The 15959-nt window shown below is 57.7% G+C and overlaps 1 protein-coding gene across 2 annotated transcripts in view; it reads right to left on the minus strand.

Moving 5' to 3' along the window:
* Positions 1–1510: 1510 nt before the first annotated feature.
* BABAM2 (BRISC and BRCA1 A complex member 2) overlaps positions 1511–15959 on the minus strand; it is a 338154-nt gene continuing 323705 nt past the window's right edge. For both annotated transcript variants that reach the window (XM_045844469.1, XM_045844467.1), the window contains one exon: positions 1511–1834. In XM_045844469.1, coding sequence (XP_045700425.1) covers positions 1771–1834 — 64 coding nt within the window. In that variant the 3' untranslated portion in view covers positions 1511–1770. The remainder of the gene's footprint in view (positions 1835–15959) is intronic.

The raw sequence follows: 15959 nt of genomic DNA on the forward strand, positions 1-15959 counted from the left end.
ACCTACTCAACAGAACTGCCTGGGGAGTGTTACCAGGCTCCAGATGCCTGAGCCCCGGCGAGTGAGCTCTCAACCCGCAGGCCCGCAGTGGGGCCCAGGGCATGAGTCCTCTGAACAGCTCCTGGGGGGGTTCTGATGAGCCGAGTCCTTGTATAGTAGAGAGCAAGGGCTTACTCAAGGCTACCCAGCCAGCTAATGGCGGAGCTGGGGTGTGGACACAGGACACCGGACTATTGCCTGCCATGGGAATTCCCAAGGTGTCAGGGCTGGGGACAAAGTACGCGTGCAGTGAAAGTACCCTGGGCAGCTGTCCAGCAGGTCACCACGCTGGGCATCTGCTGGAGCTCTGCTCCGGCCCCTGGGCACGTACGTCCCTGGGTGCAGAGAATACGGGAAGGAGAGGTATTCCTCCTCACCGGGCCCCACAAAGGACAGAGCTGGTTCCCTCCCAGGCTCACATGGTGAAACTGGGCTGCAAGAGCCACAAGGGGAACTCCGGGGACAGTGAGAGGCCAGAGCAGGCTTCGTGCTTCGCCTCGAAATAGGAAGCAGGTGAGTCTAAGGAGCCGCACGGGCCACGTGGGTCGGCTGCTTGCGTCTCTCCCCGACGTGTGTGGGTCCCACTTCCTTTCAGCGAAAGCCTCCGGGCTGGGGCGCCGCCGCGCTGAACTGTGGACCCCGCAGAGCTGCCAAGCTGGCTGCAGTCAGCTGGTGGGCGTTAAGGGGAGTCGTGCGATGGTACCAAGGCCTGGCTCCCAGCTCCCAGCTCTACCCCTCCTCCGCTGGGAGATTTTCTGTAGCTCTCGGGCCTCAGCTTTCTCCTCCACACACTAGGGGGTGGCAGGGGGAGGAGCTGGGGGTGGGAAGCAAGATGACCCCTGAGACCCCACCCAACTCCACTAGTCCATCCATTTAGGACACACGGTGTCTTCCTCAGCTCTGTTCCTGCTGGCTGAAGACCCTCCAGGCCCGAGCCCGGGTATCACGTACGTGCCAGGCCAACGGTGACCCGCGGGCCCCCCTTGTGTCTTTCAGGAACCGTTCCTGTGGGGCTGCAAATGCCCCAGCAGCTCTCCCGTCAGCCCAGGGAGGGGTGAGGGGGGAGAGGGGCGGGTTCACCGATACAGGCAGCAAGCTTTAAAGACGGTGCCGGGCCCTGCAGGGCCGGGCCAGGCTGTGCACAGGGCGCACGCATGGGGAGCTGTGGGGGGAGATGCTGGTACCCCATTGTTCTGAGCTCCAGCCTGGGGTCTGGCGGAGGGGACGGCTGACACAGTGCAAGTCGGCCAGTTTCACTCAGGCAGCACCTTTTCCAACAGAGAAACTGCCCCGAATGGGAAACCCTGGGGTGTGAATGAAACACATACACACGCACGCACGTAAGACACTAGTTTCAGGGGGTGGAAAAGGCAAAGGAGGGTTTGGTCTTAAAACTTAAAAGAGGTCTTCGAGACAAAGAACAAGGGTGTGTGCATTTATGATGTCTTACTTTCCCTGGAAAAACACTGCGTCATGGCTTTTGTGACTTTATTTCTTCCAACTCAGAAACACACGGAAGGGAACAAAGAGGGAGCAGCCAGAGGTGGGGGGCTCGAGGACGGGCTCCCGCCGCCAGCTCGGGTGTGGGTTCCAGAGGGGGCTCGCGAAGCCGCTGTGTGAGCACAGCGCTGCCATGGAGACATTCCCAGTGGCTTCCAGGAAGCGGCCCTGTGCGCTGACACGCGTGTGGACAGAGCAGTCTGGCTGGCCACCTCTCAAGACTGGAGTTTCCTAGAGCTTTCCGTTGGCGAAGGCTGCCTCCTGGAACTGAGGGACAAAGGTTTTGAAATAAGCCCTGGTGGGAAAGAGGGGGGAGAAAAAACTGTGGTTAGCACAAACAACTCGAAAAAAGTGCAACTCAGAGCTTTCAACCTAACTCAGAACAGTTGTTATTTATTGTTCATGCGTCTCGGGTTGGATTTTCCTTCCTGCTGATGCAAAGCTTTCTGGATTTTTCCAAGGGAGGTACACGCACTTCACTGTTGTGCTATCTCGCACGGATATTTCAAGGGCCTGTATGAAGACCTTCCTGGCTGCCAACTGCTATTAGACATCAGCACTCAGGCTCCGCCCTCTGTTTCCCAGGCCAAAGACAAGCCTGTTCACACTACAAGCCAGAGACTGCCCAGGCCAACTGCCCAGTCGTCGTGGTGATCTGGGATATCGAGAGGGCTGCACTTTTTACTCGACTGGACCTGTGACTTCATGCAGACAAAGAGGTTTTAACAAAAAGGATTTCTAAGTGACCCATGGTCTCCAATTATTTCCAAACATATGAGGTCTGTCCAGAAAAAGCCCAGCCATTGTTAATATAACGAGAACAGTTTGTGCAACATTGATGTGACCTGGCAGCCACGGAGAGTGGACTGGAATGCGCATGTGTGAACAATGACGACTTCACTGCACTAGTCAGTGGGGGTGGTAGATGCCACTGACTGAGCATGTGCACTGTGTGGCCATCACAGTGAAAATGAATGAACGAGTAGAACAATGAATCTACATCAAATTTTGCATGAAGCTTGAACAGTCCTCCGCAGAAACTATTCAGATGATTCAGAAGGCCGCAGCTATGGACAAATGGTGACTGGCAGCTTCATCATGACAACGTGCCCACTCATGCATCATGTCTCATGTAGAGTTTTTTGCATGATCAAATCACCCAGGTGACTCAGCCCCCTACAGACCAGATTCGGGGTCCTGCAACTTCTGGGTTTTCCCAAAACTAAAATCACCTCTGAAAGGGAAGAGATTTCAGACTGTCGATGAGATTCAGGAACACGTGACAAACAGCTGACGGAGACTGGGAGAACTGTGTGAGGTCCCAACGTGCCTACTTTGAAGGGGACAGAAGTATCATTGTCCTATGTACAGTGTTTCTTGTATCTTTTTCAATAAATGGTCTCTATTTTTCACAGTACGTGGCTGGAGACCTTCTGGACAGACCTTGACTATGCAGCCTGGGATCCTGGAAAGCAAGCCGGGTGGGTGTCAAGAGAATCTTGCCCTGTCAAAGACGGGGTCTAGGGCAGACCCGCCTGCTGTTGGGCTTCTCTGGCACCCAGATTCGAATCTGTAGAAGCGGGGTCTACACACGCATCCGGACAGGGGCCTACTCTGTGCAACCACTCTGTGAGGTGCCCGGGGTTGTGAGATGACACAGATGTGGCATCTGCCACCCAGGAGATCTTGGTTTAGAGGAGACAGACACACACATAACACCAACTGAGGTGGTCAGGGAACTTATGGAGGGGCTAGGAGGCAGCAACCCGGGGTGCTCAGGGCAAGTAGGGGTACAGTAGGCATTACAGGGGTTCTAGGAGAAAGACACAGCAGGAACGGTGGCTTGGGGGCAGGGGGTAGTTTGCTGGGAGCTGGAGCTAAACACAGTAAGTGCAGGGAGAAGCTGGACAGGTCAGGGTGGGCAGCCCATGCCCTTGTCACCTGGGCCTGCCTCCTGCTTCTCCCTCCTCTGCCCCTGACTCTTACAAGAGCAGAGAAGTCACACTTGTCCATGAGTGGCTCACCCAGCACTGTGACATGACCTGTAGGGAGGGCCACCAAGACTTGTCACCAGTGCTGCAAAGGCCTCGTGCACCTCGCTGGGAGAGCCTCCCGCAGCCCACCCTGTTTAGGCTGCAGCTCTGACAGGCCTGGGCTCCCAGCCCCGGGAGAGCAGGAGCCCCAGACAGAAGAGGGAGAGGCAAACTGGAAGACAGCAGGCAGTGGTGCCGAAGCAGTGAGGGGGGAAAAGAGGTGCTTGGGGGTCTTGAAAACTCAAATAGGGGTCCTGCAGCAACTCGGTGGGCCGGGCCATCCCCAGGTCATAGTGCAGTGCCGTCATGGGCGACCCCTGACCGCCTCCCCTCCCTCCACACCCAGTCCACGGAAACTGGTATTTGAATTGCACCCCTTCGCTCCGGCTCTCTCAGTCCTAGGCTCCGCGGCCCTCGGCAGCACTGACGTGTTGGCCCCCCGCCCCTGCTGGCAGCGCTCCTCTGTGACACCACACCTCACAGTCTGCTTCCCCACTCTCACTCCGAGGGGCGCCCCTGCCCCCCGGCTCAGCGTGCTCCTCTCAGGCTGACACCACCCTCTGCAGAGAGCCCAGCCCTCATTTCCCTCCCAGACTTCCAGGCCCTGTGGCCGGGCTGTCGCTCTGTCGCCGAAACCAGAGTGTGTCCCAAATGAAGTGTCCCTCAGCGCTTGGCACCGGAAGTGCTTTGGCCCATTTGTACTTCCGTGACAGCACCCCGTTCCCACTTCTCCCTAAGCCCCCGTGGGGGTTCGCCCTGCAGGCTCTTCCTCTTCCTCCCCGATGTCCTCTCTCCTTCCTGACACCCTCTGGCTCTCGGCCTTGTTGCTCTGCAACCATGGCTGCAGAAGCCCGTTTCTCACCTGGACACAGGTGCACTTCACCTTCCCGCCTCAGCTGGGTAAGTCCCCTCCGAGGGCCGGCCCCTTCACTGCCCCCACTCGCAGCCCGGCACTCGGTGCTCTTCCCCTTCTGGCCCCACGACGCATTAAAACCTGTGCCTCCCCTACCCCCACTTTGAGAAGCTAAGGAAGCTGAGGATCTCCTCCCAGAAAAGCTGCTGGTAAGTCTCTCCACTGAGATGTTACTTGCAACGGGGGGATGTCCCAGACCCCCTGAAGCCCGTGCACGACCCAGCATGTGACCCCCGCCCCCACCCTGCACCAACCCCGCACCATCCGGCCACTTGCTCTTCCCTCGCACACGCCGTGTTTCACCTCTGGGCCTTACTCACGCTCGGGCCTGATGCCCTTGTGCTCACCAAATCTTCCCTGGTCACCAGGGTTCTCTCCCTCCCTGCACGTAGACGCTGTGTCTCCTGGGCATCTGTCCCACGCGCACAGGTCTCACTTGCCGGGCTGCTGCCGGCCCTGGGAAGCAGACAGCGAGCCGTTCTCGGGGCCCCACAGGCCTGCCCGCAGACGGCGCTCGGCGGGGCCTCTCGGGCTGTAGGGAAGGTGACCACCGAAGGCCGCTGTGTGTGCAAGGAGCGGGCCGTGTAGGCCCGCATGCTGTTCGAGAAGCAGGGAGACAGCAACCCCAGACAGCAGGCAGATGTAATAGTCAAGTACAAAGAAGAAAACGCAGGCCACTCTCAAGCTTCATGCCAATAATCAGTGAGAAAGAAAGACAAAGCCCCCTCTTTCACCCACGTCTTGCTCAACATGGTCCTGAGCCGGCCGAACTTCCTCTGAGACTTAAGACCCCAGAGCCCTGACCCACCCACTGCACCACGCCACAGTGGTCTTCATGGGGAGGGGGGCTGTGACCGGGTACGAAGTGCCCTGAACCCAGAGTCAGGCGCCCTGAGCTCTGTTTCCCCATGGTAAGGAGGGGGACAAGCCCACTGTGACGTGACGCTTGCAAGAGACAATGTGAAGGAGGAAAGAGCAGCTTAGTTTTTCCTTGGAAACCTCTGGGGAAGGGGCTGCAGCAGTGAAGCTCCTGAGACCGAAAGGTCTTGGTGACCGGGAGTATGCCCGACAGCAGGCTCTTTCCTCTTTCAGAAAGTTCTGAAGTTTCCTGCTCTGCCCTGGGCTTCCCCTGCCAGGGCCGACTGCGTGACCTGGAGGGGAAGCCACGTGGAGAAGGGCTGTTCCCAGGCACAAGGCCCCCGGCCCCTGCAGGCGGCCACCTCTCGGCGGTCCTCAGGAGGCCGGTCACGGGCGGGGGGGGGGGAGGGCGGGGGGGGCAGGGCAGGCAAAATGACAGTGGCTGCCACCCATGGGGAGATTTTCCTAAAGTGCTATTTTCACTTATTTCACTTTTGTGTTGGAGAAAATGGACAGCTTCCAGGAGCTTATCTTGCCATAGGCACTAGTTACGTCACCTTTTAAAAACTCTTCGACCCAAAGACAAAGTGTGTGATATAGGGTGGGGAGGGAAGGACCCCTCACCTCCCAGGAGCCGGCCATGGCGGCTGGCCGGGCCCCTCACTCTCCTCACGCTGGCAGGGAGCTCGCTTTCAGACGGCCGGAGCTCAGGGTGCCGCGGGACAAAGTGGGGCTCCGACCCTCTCCACTGAGCTGGGTCCCTTTGCTCCAGTTCTATACAACCAGAACCCGGGCCAGTCCCAGGGTCTCGGGCTGGGAGAAGGGAACTGAAAGAACGGGTCCCGGGCTGCGGCCGGTGGGTTTTCCATGCATGAATGGGAGCAGCACTGGCTCCCGCCAGCCTCAGGCCTCAGCGCAAGGGCAGAGCAGGGGGCGGGGCTGGTGGGCTCCTTGAAGCCCGGGGCGGGGGACTCGGGTGCTCAGAGGGTCTACTCCTCTGGATCTCGGGTCCGGAGGTGAACCTCTTGTCTGCTCTGGGCTCACGTACAAAGTGGGCCCTGCAGGCGGCAGGCTGTGGAGGACAGGTAGCGCGGTCAGGGTGCTGGAGCCCACCTCCCCTGGGCTCCAGGCTGGGCCCTGCTCCTCACTGGTGCTATCACTGGGGCAAGCAGCTCCCCTCTTTAGCTTTAGTTCCATCCACTCTAAGGAGAAAAGCTTAAACGGTGACCCTCATGGGGACTACACGAGATGGTCCAAGTGCCTGTCATCTGTCATAACAGATGATCAACAGATGTTGACTGTCGCCAAGCGGGGTCTGAGAGGGTGAGGCCGTGCATCTGAGGGGACAGATGGACCCTGTGTGGAAAGACAGGTCCCAGGGCCACTGCCCTCAGTTTATTCTTTCCCTGTGGCTTCCTGGGTCACTCTGCACTTATATGGAGCTGGCAGTTGGAGGCACAGGGATGGCCAACCTCATGGATGAATGTCCAGCCAAAGTCACTGGGACACTGAGCACCTCTTGAAATCCCGTCTGGAGCTGCTGGTGACATCCTATGGCGTCTAGGGACGAGCTCTGCAGTGAGCGGCACCCGCAGGCCCGGCACGTCCAAGCTGGCGGGTGTGCTCCAGTGGGAGGCTCTGGTCACAGGCTCGATCAGGGAGGAGGCTGAAGCCACGAACGTTGAAGAATCATGGGGCTCTGCCCTGACTGGGTGGCTCAGTTGGTTCGAGCATTGTCCAAGTTGCAGGTTCGATCCCCGTTCAGGGCACATATAAGAATCAACCAATGAATGCATCGATAAGTGAAACAACAAATCGATGTTTCTCTCTCTCTCTCTCCACTTACCTCTCTAAAATCAATACATAACAATTAAAAAAAAAGAATCTTGGGGTTCTGACTACCCATGATGTGGGTATTGAAACTGGCCTCACACAGATCTTTTTCTGTCCAGGGCAGCATGTCCCATAAAGGGGAGAAAGTGGGGAAGTGGGAAGCACATTGAACTACGGGGCAGAAGAGTGGGTTCCAGTCCAGGCCCTGGCTTGTCATGTCATCAGAAACTGGGACTCGGTTTCTTCACCTGCAACAAGAAGATTTACACTTGACGATCTCTAAGTGCCGCCCAGTTATGGTTCTAAGATATCCATGTGACCTTGAGAAAGCCACCTGACCTCACTGTGTCTTGACCCTTCATCTGTTACATCAGGGCACTAGCCGAACCTGGGGTCCAGCATCTTGTACGTGGGTGGCGGCAGCTGTCATTTTCTGGGACACCGTTTCACAAATGGGACAGGGTTAGTGATGGGCACTGCAGAGCACCACGGGCAGTTTACAGGGCAGGGGCGGCCTGCCGCTCTCGGCCCTCCCTCTGCCCTCCCCGGAGAGGTGGCCCGCAGTCCGGAAGCTCGGAAGCTCGCAGTCTCCCCGGGAGACGGGGCGACGGTGCGTGAGAAATTCAGTAGTCCGCGTGCTCTGGGGAAGGGGCTCTGGCAGCTCCGCAGAGGGCCACGACAGGGGCCATCAGGAACATCCTCAAAGGCCTTGTGGGGAGGCGGCTAGAAATCTTTGTTCAAAAGGTCCCATCGACAGGGGTTTTCCCTACTGGCAGCACAGTTCTTAATTAAGAGGGGCTTTTCAAGAGAATAAAAATCCACACAACCTGAAAATCTGAATCAAAAAAGCTTTAAGAAAGTGAAACCAACAACAGGCTCCACAGCGGGAAGGGGCCGGGGACCCGGGGCGGAGGGAAGGGTAAACCCGGGCAGGCTGTGCGCACGGCTGGGCTCACAGAAGTGCGTTCTGGCCAGCGCAGCGGCGCCACACTCCCATTTTGCCATGGGAAAGCGAGCTTCTCGGGTTAGCGAAGACAACTGCCCAGTGTCATTCTGGTCCCGGTGCCCCTGGAGCACATCTGCCTACAGGAGCGTGGCCACGTGGAGGGGGGCCTGTGGTCTCGCTGCCTCTAGCCTCCCTCACTTAGGGCTTTTTATTTTGCAAGAGCCTAAACAATCGCCGTCTTCCAAAACAGGACCAAGAGTAGACTCTCTCTGGAATTAAAAAACGCTTCTCTCTGGGCGATCACGAGATGAGCCTGATGCTGTCTGCCAGAGTCAGGCCGACGTGGTGGCGGGGAGGGGCGGGCGGGAGAAGCGGTTCAGGGACACGACCCTCATTGTCAGGAAAACGAGAACATATAAATCAAGTCAGACTTCATTCTGGCAAATAGAGGCAAGTTCCAAAACATCTAAGGCTCATTTCTTTTTCCAGTTTTCTCCTGCAGCGGTGACTTCAACTGCACATGTTTTCAATCACCCATATGAAAACCGACTGCGGTCTGAAAAATCAAGCAGCCCTGTAAATAGTGTAAGTCAAGGCCTGCTAATTACTCCTCGTGGTCTTGCCTCGTCCGCATTGTCCTGAGCGGCCACTGTAAATAGTGACTCATCTGGGGTTACTCTCCGCATGTCACAGGGTCATCCTGGGAATAGGATCCCCACAAAGAGACCAGTTCTCCTTCAGCGCCCGTCCCCCCAAACCCTCTGGAGGCCCCCGTGCAGACCTGGCACGATGGGCACTTTTTTGCAGCCGTGCCCCGGGCCGTGTCAGCCCGGCCTTAGGAACAGACAAGAGCTTGTGACCCGCTGACACACTCAAGTCTCCCTACACTCGCCACCCCCTGAGCAGGCTCGGTTCGTTTTTAGGGGGCCCAAACTTGCAAAACAAGAAAATCAACACACTTGCGATGCAAAGGTTTGATATCATTCTGAGAACAAACTATCAAAGCTCAGTGCCAGGGAGTGGCCTTGTGCTCAGCTGGAATCCATCTCCCCTCTGCTGAATTCCACGGCACACGGGGCCGCTGACCTCAGGCCCGGCCACGGCCGGCCTCGAGTCTGAGATGCCGAGGCCGGTGTCTAGACTGTGTCTTACACGGCTCGGGCTCCTCGTCTGTGATGTGTCTGAGGCCGTAGTCTCGGTATGTGTTGGATTAAACCAAAAGCTGTTTCGGAGGACTTCAACCAACTGGGATCCATTTCTAGACATCAAAGTATCGGGATGAAATCTGGCTTCATCTAAATCATAGGGTATTTTTAAATGCTTTTCTAAAATGATCAAAATTACCTAGTAGTCCTCTCCTCCTGAGGCACTCCAAGGAGGCCCCCTGGAGCCTGGCCAGTTCCTCTGGGCCCGAGCCGCTCGCAGCCGGCTTCTGCAGCTGCAAGGGCCGGGCCTTGCTCCCGGGGGCTGCTGGCAGCTCTGCTCCCGGGACACTAACGGTGAAGTGCACGAGGAGGGGGAGGAGGGCAGGAGGGGGCCGGCTGGCCGGCTGGCCGAGTGAGAGGGAGGGCCAGGGCCGCCCTCGCAGGCTCCCGAGCCTCCCCGGCCCCGGGGCTGCCCCGCTCCTCTGGGCTCCATCTCTGAGCGCATGTGTGTGCCGTGTCCCAGCCGTTCTCCCACCCCCAGCAGAGGCTCCTTCACAACACCCTACCTTCCAGTATATTGCCCAACGCACAGCAGCTCAGTAAGTATTTCTCAAGCAAATGGAAATATCTGGCTTATTTAAAGATGAACTTTAGAATTACAGAGTTTTGTAACAGAAAGAAACCTCAGAGTTCATATTGTCCAATCGTTACAGAGAAGGGAAAGCTGAGGGCCAGAGAAGTCGATGGTCTCTCTAATACTGCGTACAACGATGCCGGCGGTTAGCACAGGTCTTCTCTGTGAGCTCCCTGAGGCCAGGGTTCCGGGAAGGTTCGGCCTTAGAGCCCCTGGTGCTCACCTCCCTCGGGGCTCCCCAGCAGGAGAATGTCAAGTTGGTGCATGAATGAATGAATGAATGAATGAATGAAGGCCCCCCAAGGGCTGACCTAAGGCCCCAGGGCTAGCACGCAGGGTCTGAGCCAGTCTTCCCTGTCTCCTTACTCTCAGGCTGATGCTATTTCCATCATGAACGTGCCTTATGAGAGGCTGGGAGGAGGAGGAGGTGACAGTGTGGCCACTGAGAAGGGCTGGGTCCTGGGGAGAGGGGTCAGCTGAGATGATGGCGCGCACCTGGCTGGGCCGAGGCCAGAGAGTAGGTGCAGGGAACTAAGAAGCACGGTGCTGCCTGGGGCCTGGGGCCCCAGAGCAGATCCGCAGCCCAGCGCTCATTCTGCTTCCCCATCTACACCTGCCAGGTGTGCCTCAGGTGGCAGGTACCTTGGCAGCGGGAACCTCAAGCCCTCTGCTCCTGCAGCCCACCTGCAGTGGACTGCCGGGGGAAAGATGGTCGCCTGCTGGTGCTGGTGAGTCAGTCACTGCCGAGATCACGAACTGCCTTCTCCTTCTTAGTCAGCCAAAGGGGAAAAACCAAAGGATGGACCTCAAAGAGGAAGTGCTCGGGGTCCCAGCAGAGCTGAGTGTGGGTCCTGGCCAGTGTGGGGTCCTGGCCAGTGTCGGGTCCAGCACCCAAGCTCCACTCTGGCGGGGAGGTGCCTCGAGGCCTCTGCTCAGCATTGCCAGGCAGTGGCCTCCACAGGAAAGCGCCGGGCCCACCAAGGACTGACAGACCGCTTAGGAGATCAACTCTTTGGGGGTAAAACCATCCTCCGCTTCCCAGAGAGTCTCCCTGGGGCTTTTGAGTGTTGTTTGCCTGGCTGTGAATCTGGTTTCCCCCCTGGACCTCAGCACCGAGAGGCTGCAGCTCACGCCTCCCACAGCCGGCTGCCTCTGAGGCACAGCGTGTGGTCACCCCAGCACTCTGGGTGTTCGCCCTCCTAGCCGGGTGTCCACTAATACCCCTTGGAGACCTAGGGGAGGGGCAGCCAGGGCAGCCATAGTGCCTCTTCTTTTCACTCTGATCTCCCTGCCTGGCAGCTGAAGTGATCTCCCCAGATGCCTGGCTTTCTGGGCCCACAGGTGGAAAAGCAGCAGTTCCAAATAAAGAAACTCTTCCATGGGAGAGGAAGCCAGGGGCCCTCCCTCCCTGCTGGAGTGCCAGGCCCGCCCTGGGAGCGGGGCGGGGGCGTGGGGAAGGTCCATGGCAGGCGGAGGACCTCCAGGGTCCTCTCGATCACGCTGAGGGGCGCTGTGGAGGGTGGGCGGGCACTCTGCCCTGCTGGCCCGCCGCGGGGCTCACTCCACTCGGCACAGGCCCAGGGCCCCCACACACGCCGTGGACAGGCAGCTCTGTGGCCCAACGTGCCAGTTACAGAAAGGAAGGGAGGAACACCTCCAGTGCAGATGAATGACAGCCACACACGGTGCCAGACGGGCTTGTTCGCACGGTGGGTGTGATCCACAGGTGCTGTGCAATCAGTCCAGTGGGTCCTGAACAGCATTGAAATGAAATGCAATAAAAGCAGAGTGAATCCTACGTGGCAAGGATAAGTAGTTTTTTGTGGACTGTTTGTTTCAGTTACACAGACCGGGTTAGCGTGTAAAATGCTCGTCTCCCTATGGCCTGTGGGAAAGTCTGGAGGCCAGGAGTGTAAGGGCAGGGAGGTGCCTAACACGTGCCAGACATCGTGGGGTCTGCTGTCATCTGTGTGATCTTATTCCTACTCCTCTGGTGGGCCCACACCAGAGGTGTTATTCTCTCTCTTTTTGCCGATGAGTAATCTACCATTCAGAGATGCAAAGCAACTTTCTGAAGATCACACATCTCAAGGGGGCAAGGCTGCTGATGACCCAGAGCTGCGAGACCTCCAAGCGCACACTCCCTCCACACGGCCAGGACTTCCGGTGGGGGGAGCACCGGTGGGGGGAGCACCAGTGGGGGAGCACCGGCGGGCGAGTGGGGAGTCCAGGGCTCGGCCTTCCGATTCGCTGCGAGACACTGAGTCACTCCTCCGTTTCCTCGTCTACACAATGGAGCGAGATAGGTGATATCTAAATTTTCTTTGATGTGGTGATCCTCCCCCCCACCCCGCCCAGACATCTAAGCTATTTTTCAGTTTCCTCCATTAAAACAGGAATTACCAACAGTCTGGTAGTGAACCTGGAGAGCTGTTTACCGCCAACTCCTGTTACACCCACACTTGTTCTTACGACCCCTTCTAGGTGGAGGCGTGGACTGGTACCCCTGCCCCTCTCCGTTTAGGGTGGCTTTTCAGCAGAACTATGACTGGGACAGCGACGGACAGCGGGGATGAACCCGACTTCCCTCTTGCTTGGCCACCTGCTTCCTGACGGTGCTGACTCACCCGGGGGAGCGAGGCCGGTGCTGGGTGTCTGGGGGGAGGGAGGGGATGAGCGTGAAGGGCACGTGCAATCTGCCAGCAGCAGCAGCAGCAGCACACAGGGGGTGCCGTAAGTGTTCTCCGAATACTGGGCCCCAGAAGGGCCCTGCGACGTGAAAGCCCCGCATCTGTCACGTGCCGTACCACGGCAGGTGCTGCGACCCCAACACAGCTGAGCTGCGCACGGGAAGCGGGGAGGCCGGGGCTGTGGCTCTGGCTCCACTCCTTACTTGCTCTGCGACCTTGGGCGAGCACCTCCCCGCTCTGTGTCCCAGAGGCCTCCCCTGTAAAGTGAAGGGCTGGCTTCCAAGTTCACTTCCAGGTCTAATATACTATTATCCACTACTCTTATTATTGCTTTGGTATCAATCCAACCACTTTGGCCGGAGGCAGTTTCTGCAGTGGAAGCAGTAATTAATAAATGCCCCTGCCCCTGTGCTTTGCTCCAGGGGTGCCCTCAGGAGCCCTGATGGCCACCGTCAGAGGCATTGTATGTGTGCAGTTCCTGTGCATCCCCCCTCTGTCTCCAGAGAGGACCTTGAGGATGGATGGCCAACATCCATCCTGGCCACCTGCCTTCCATCCTTCAGAGCACTGGACAACCCAAACCCACTCCTTCGGGGTTAGCTCCTATGCCAGTAAAGGGCTGCTTCCTGCAGGGGCCCAGGGACGGGTCTGAGCAGGGAGCTCATGCTGACCCTGCTCAGGCGTCGATGGCTTCACTTCCACAGCCACAGGTCAAGCCCTCCTGGGCCAGCTCCTCCTTCCTGCCATCGCTCTGGGGCAACCAGAGTGAACTCTCTGCCTGGGGTTCGACCTCTTTCCTCTCAGGGCTAAAACAGGGCATTATCCTGCAGGCCAGACGTCTAGCACCTTTAATGACAATAATAATAATTTGCATTTATACAAGGTCTTTCATCGAGGGAATCTTAAAGTGTATCACAAACAATAATTAATTCCCTTTTGCAACTATGGGAGCCAGCTAAGTGGGAGTCCCTTCACTTTGCGGGCTAAGGGTGCTTTCCTGAACCACGCAACGTGATGGGGGTCTTCCTGTCTACCCCACAGCTACCCACTCTCGAGGCCTGGCGTGAGCATCCAGCCCTCCACAGGGTCTGCCGCCACCACCCCAGCCCAGTCACTCGTCCTGCCTCTGAAGCGCCACGGCATGGACCCCTGAGCCACGCATTCGGCGCTAACCAGACACTCACGGTCTTAGCTCCTCGTCCAACACAGGACGTGTCCGAACAGGGGCCAGCCCCCAACCTCTGCCTGAGTGTCTTTCATAAGGGGCAGCTCAACACCTAAAGGCATTTTTAAGTTACAGTGTGCTCTCTTCTCCTGAACTGAGATCTGTCCCCTGGAAACTCCCACCCACGGGCCTCACTTTCGCGATCTTGAACACACCAGTCCTACCGAAGTGGTCTGGGGTCGCTGGTTGGCTTCTCTACTATGCACGCCACTTGCTTCTGTGGTCAGCCTTGGGTAGAGCTTGGCAGCTCGTGCCTGCCGAGGTTCAGTGGGGCCTTGTGAACTGGGGGGAGGGGCCGCGGAGGCCTCCATCACGCGCTCTGGGCTCCGAGGCCAGGCTGCCACCCTGAGCACTGCGGGCGGATGCTCCTTGGGGGTCGCCGGCTCTGGAGCCCTGGGTCCGCCCAGCTTTCAATGCAGCTCTTTCGATTCCCCACCTCTGGCGCGGATACCAGAGGCTTCGGTGTCCACAGAAGTGCCCCGGTTTCCTGCCGAATGACTGACTGGCTTCTTTCTTTCCTAAGTCTATTCTGAAGTCTAGGGAATGACTGCCAACAGGGGGACCGGTTTTGGAGACCAAGCCAGACCGTAACTTTTTTAGTTCTTCTTCTTCTTCGTCTTCACTGTCCTTTATTAGAATAAACACTTGGCACTCAACTCCAGAACAGGACACACGGATGCTGAGCTGAGAACCAACACGGGGACAAAGCCTCCGTGATCATGCTCTTGTCCGAGGAGTTACAGGCGAGGGAGGCCTCAGGATGGGGGCAGGGCCAGAGGGGCCAATGGAACCATCTACAATTTTACTTCAAAAAGCTGGATCCTCTGGGGAAACCAGCAGGTCCCTCGAAGGACTCTGAGTCCTTGCTGGGAGCTTTGTGCCTGAAGAGCTACCTGCCCCCTGCCCGAGCGCACGGCGGGGATGAGGTCTTCCTCGCAGTGGCTCACCATGGAAGGGGTTTTGAGCGTGCGCCAGAGGCTGCTGTTTCCCCGAAACCCCTGCCCTTGTGAGCACGAGGTTTGGCTTGTGGTAATGGAGCCTCATTCTGCTTTGATTTCACGTGGTTCCAGCTTCCCGGTCTAGAATTGGGGAGTGGCATTTTTGGCTTGGGTTTGGCCTGGGTCATTGATCTGGGGGATCCTTGGGAGAAGAAAAGTGGATCAGGTGGGAACCTGCTGGAGTCATTCATTCTCTGGCAAGGAGAACACCCTACAGCCATTCCCGCCTGTTTGGAGGTGAGGACGTGGATGCTGGAGTCGGAGAGAACTGCATTCGGATACGGCTCTGTCGCTTAGTACCTGTGCGTCTCGGGCGGTTACTTCCTGAGTCTCTGTGTATTGTATTTCCTCCCCAGTGGACCCACAGGACTGATGGGGTTGTTGTGAGGCAACAGTGCCAGGTACACGGTAAGAACTCAAACCATGTTCGTCTCCTTTCTTCCCATCCCCCACTCGCATCTCAGAGCTGCATGAACGCACTAGGACGAACTCCTGCGTCACATCAATCCCACAAAGATCTACAGAATAGTGCCTGCTTACCAGGAGGCCTGGGGCTCCCGGGGCCGCGGCCTGCACTTTCATACTTGGTATTTGATAATATGCTTTCAAAATTACCTCATTTGAATTCAAGCAACAATCCTGTCTGTGAAACAGAGGCACGTGGCAAAGGCTGAGCGGGATCTGACTACGAGCCAGAAACCAGTGACAGCACACGCCAGCCCCAGAGGGTCCTCCGTGACTTCTGGGGCCATGGGCTTAGGGCTGGAAGCACATGGCTCTGGGGCACCCGTGGCCCACTGGAAGGACCCTGCTGAGTGCCGCTCCCAACCCATGCCTGGCCACAGCACTTGTAGCTCAAAGTGAGGGCATCATCGTGAGCTTGGTGACTGAGAGTGGTAATTTTTAAAACTGAAAACATGTGCTAACTGGGAGAGTTCTTTCCCTCAGGCCCCGGGCCCCTGGGGCCAGCCAGTGTTCAGGGCTGTTCCTCAGTGTGGACCCCACTGGGCTCCCACCAGCTTTCCCACGGGCCGCCAGCCTCCCTCTGGTCTTTTAGGGCACGCAGAGAAGCGCTCCTGTCCGCAGGGCTCTAACTGCTCCTTAGAAGGGCGCTCCACACGCTTTAGAGGCTCAGAGCCTTGACA

Source organism: Phyllostomus hastatus, unplaced genomic scaffold, assembly GCF_019186645.2.
Source record: "Phyllostomus hastatus isolate PE091 unplaced genomic scaffold, TTU_PhHast_1.1 phas_contig_402, whole genome shotgun sequence".
In the NCBI taxonomy this organism is placed as follows: domain Eukaryota; kingdom Metazoa; phylum Chordata; class Mammalia; order Chiroptera; family Phyllostomidae; genus Phyllostomus; species Phyllostomus hastatus.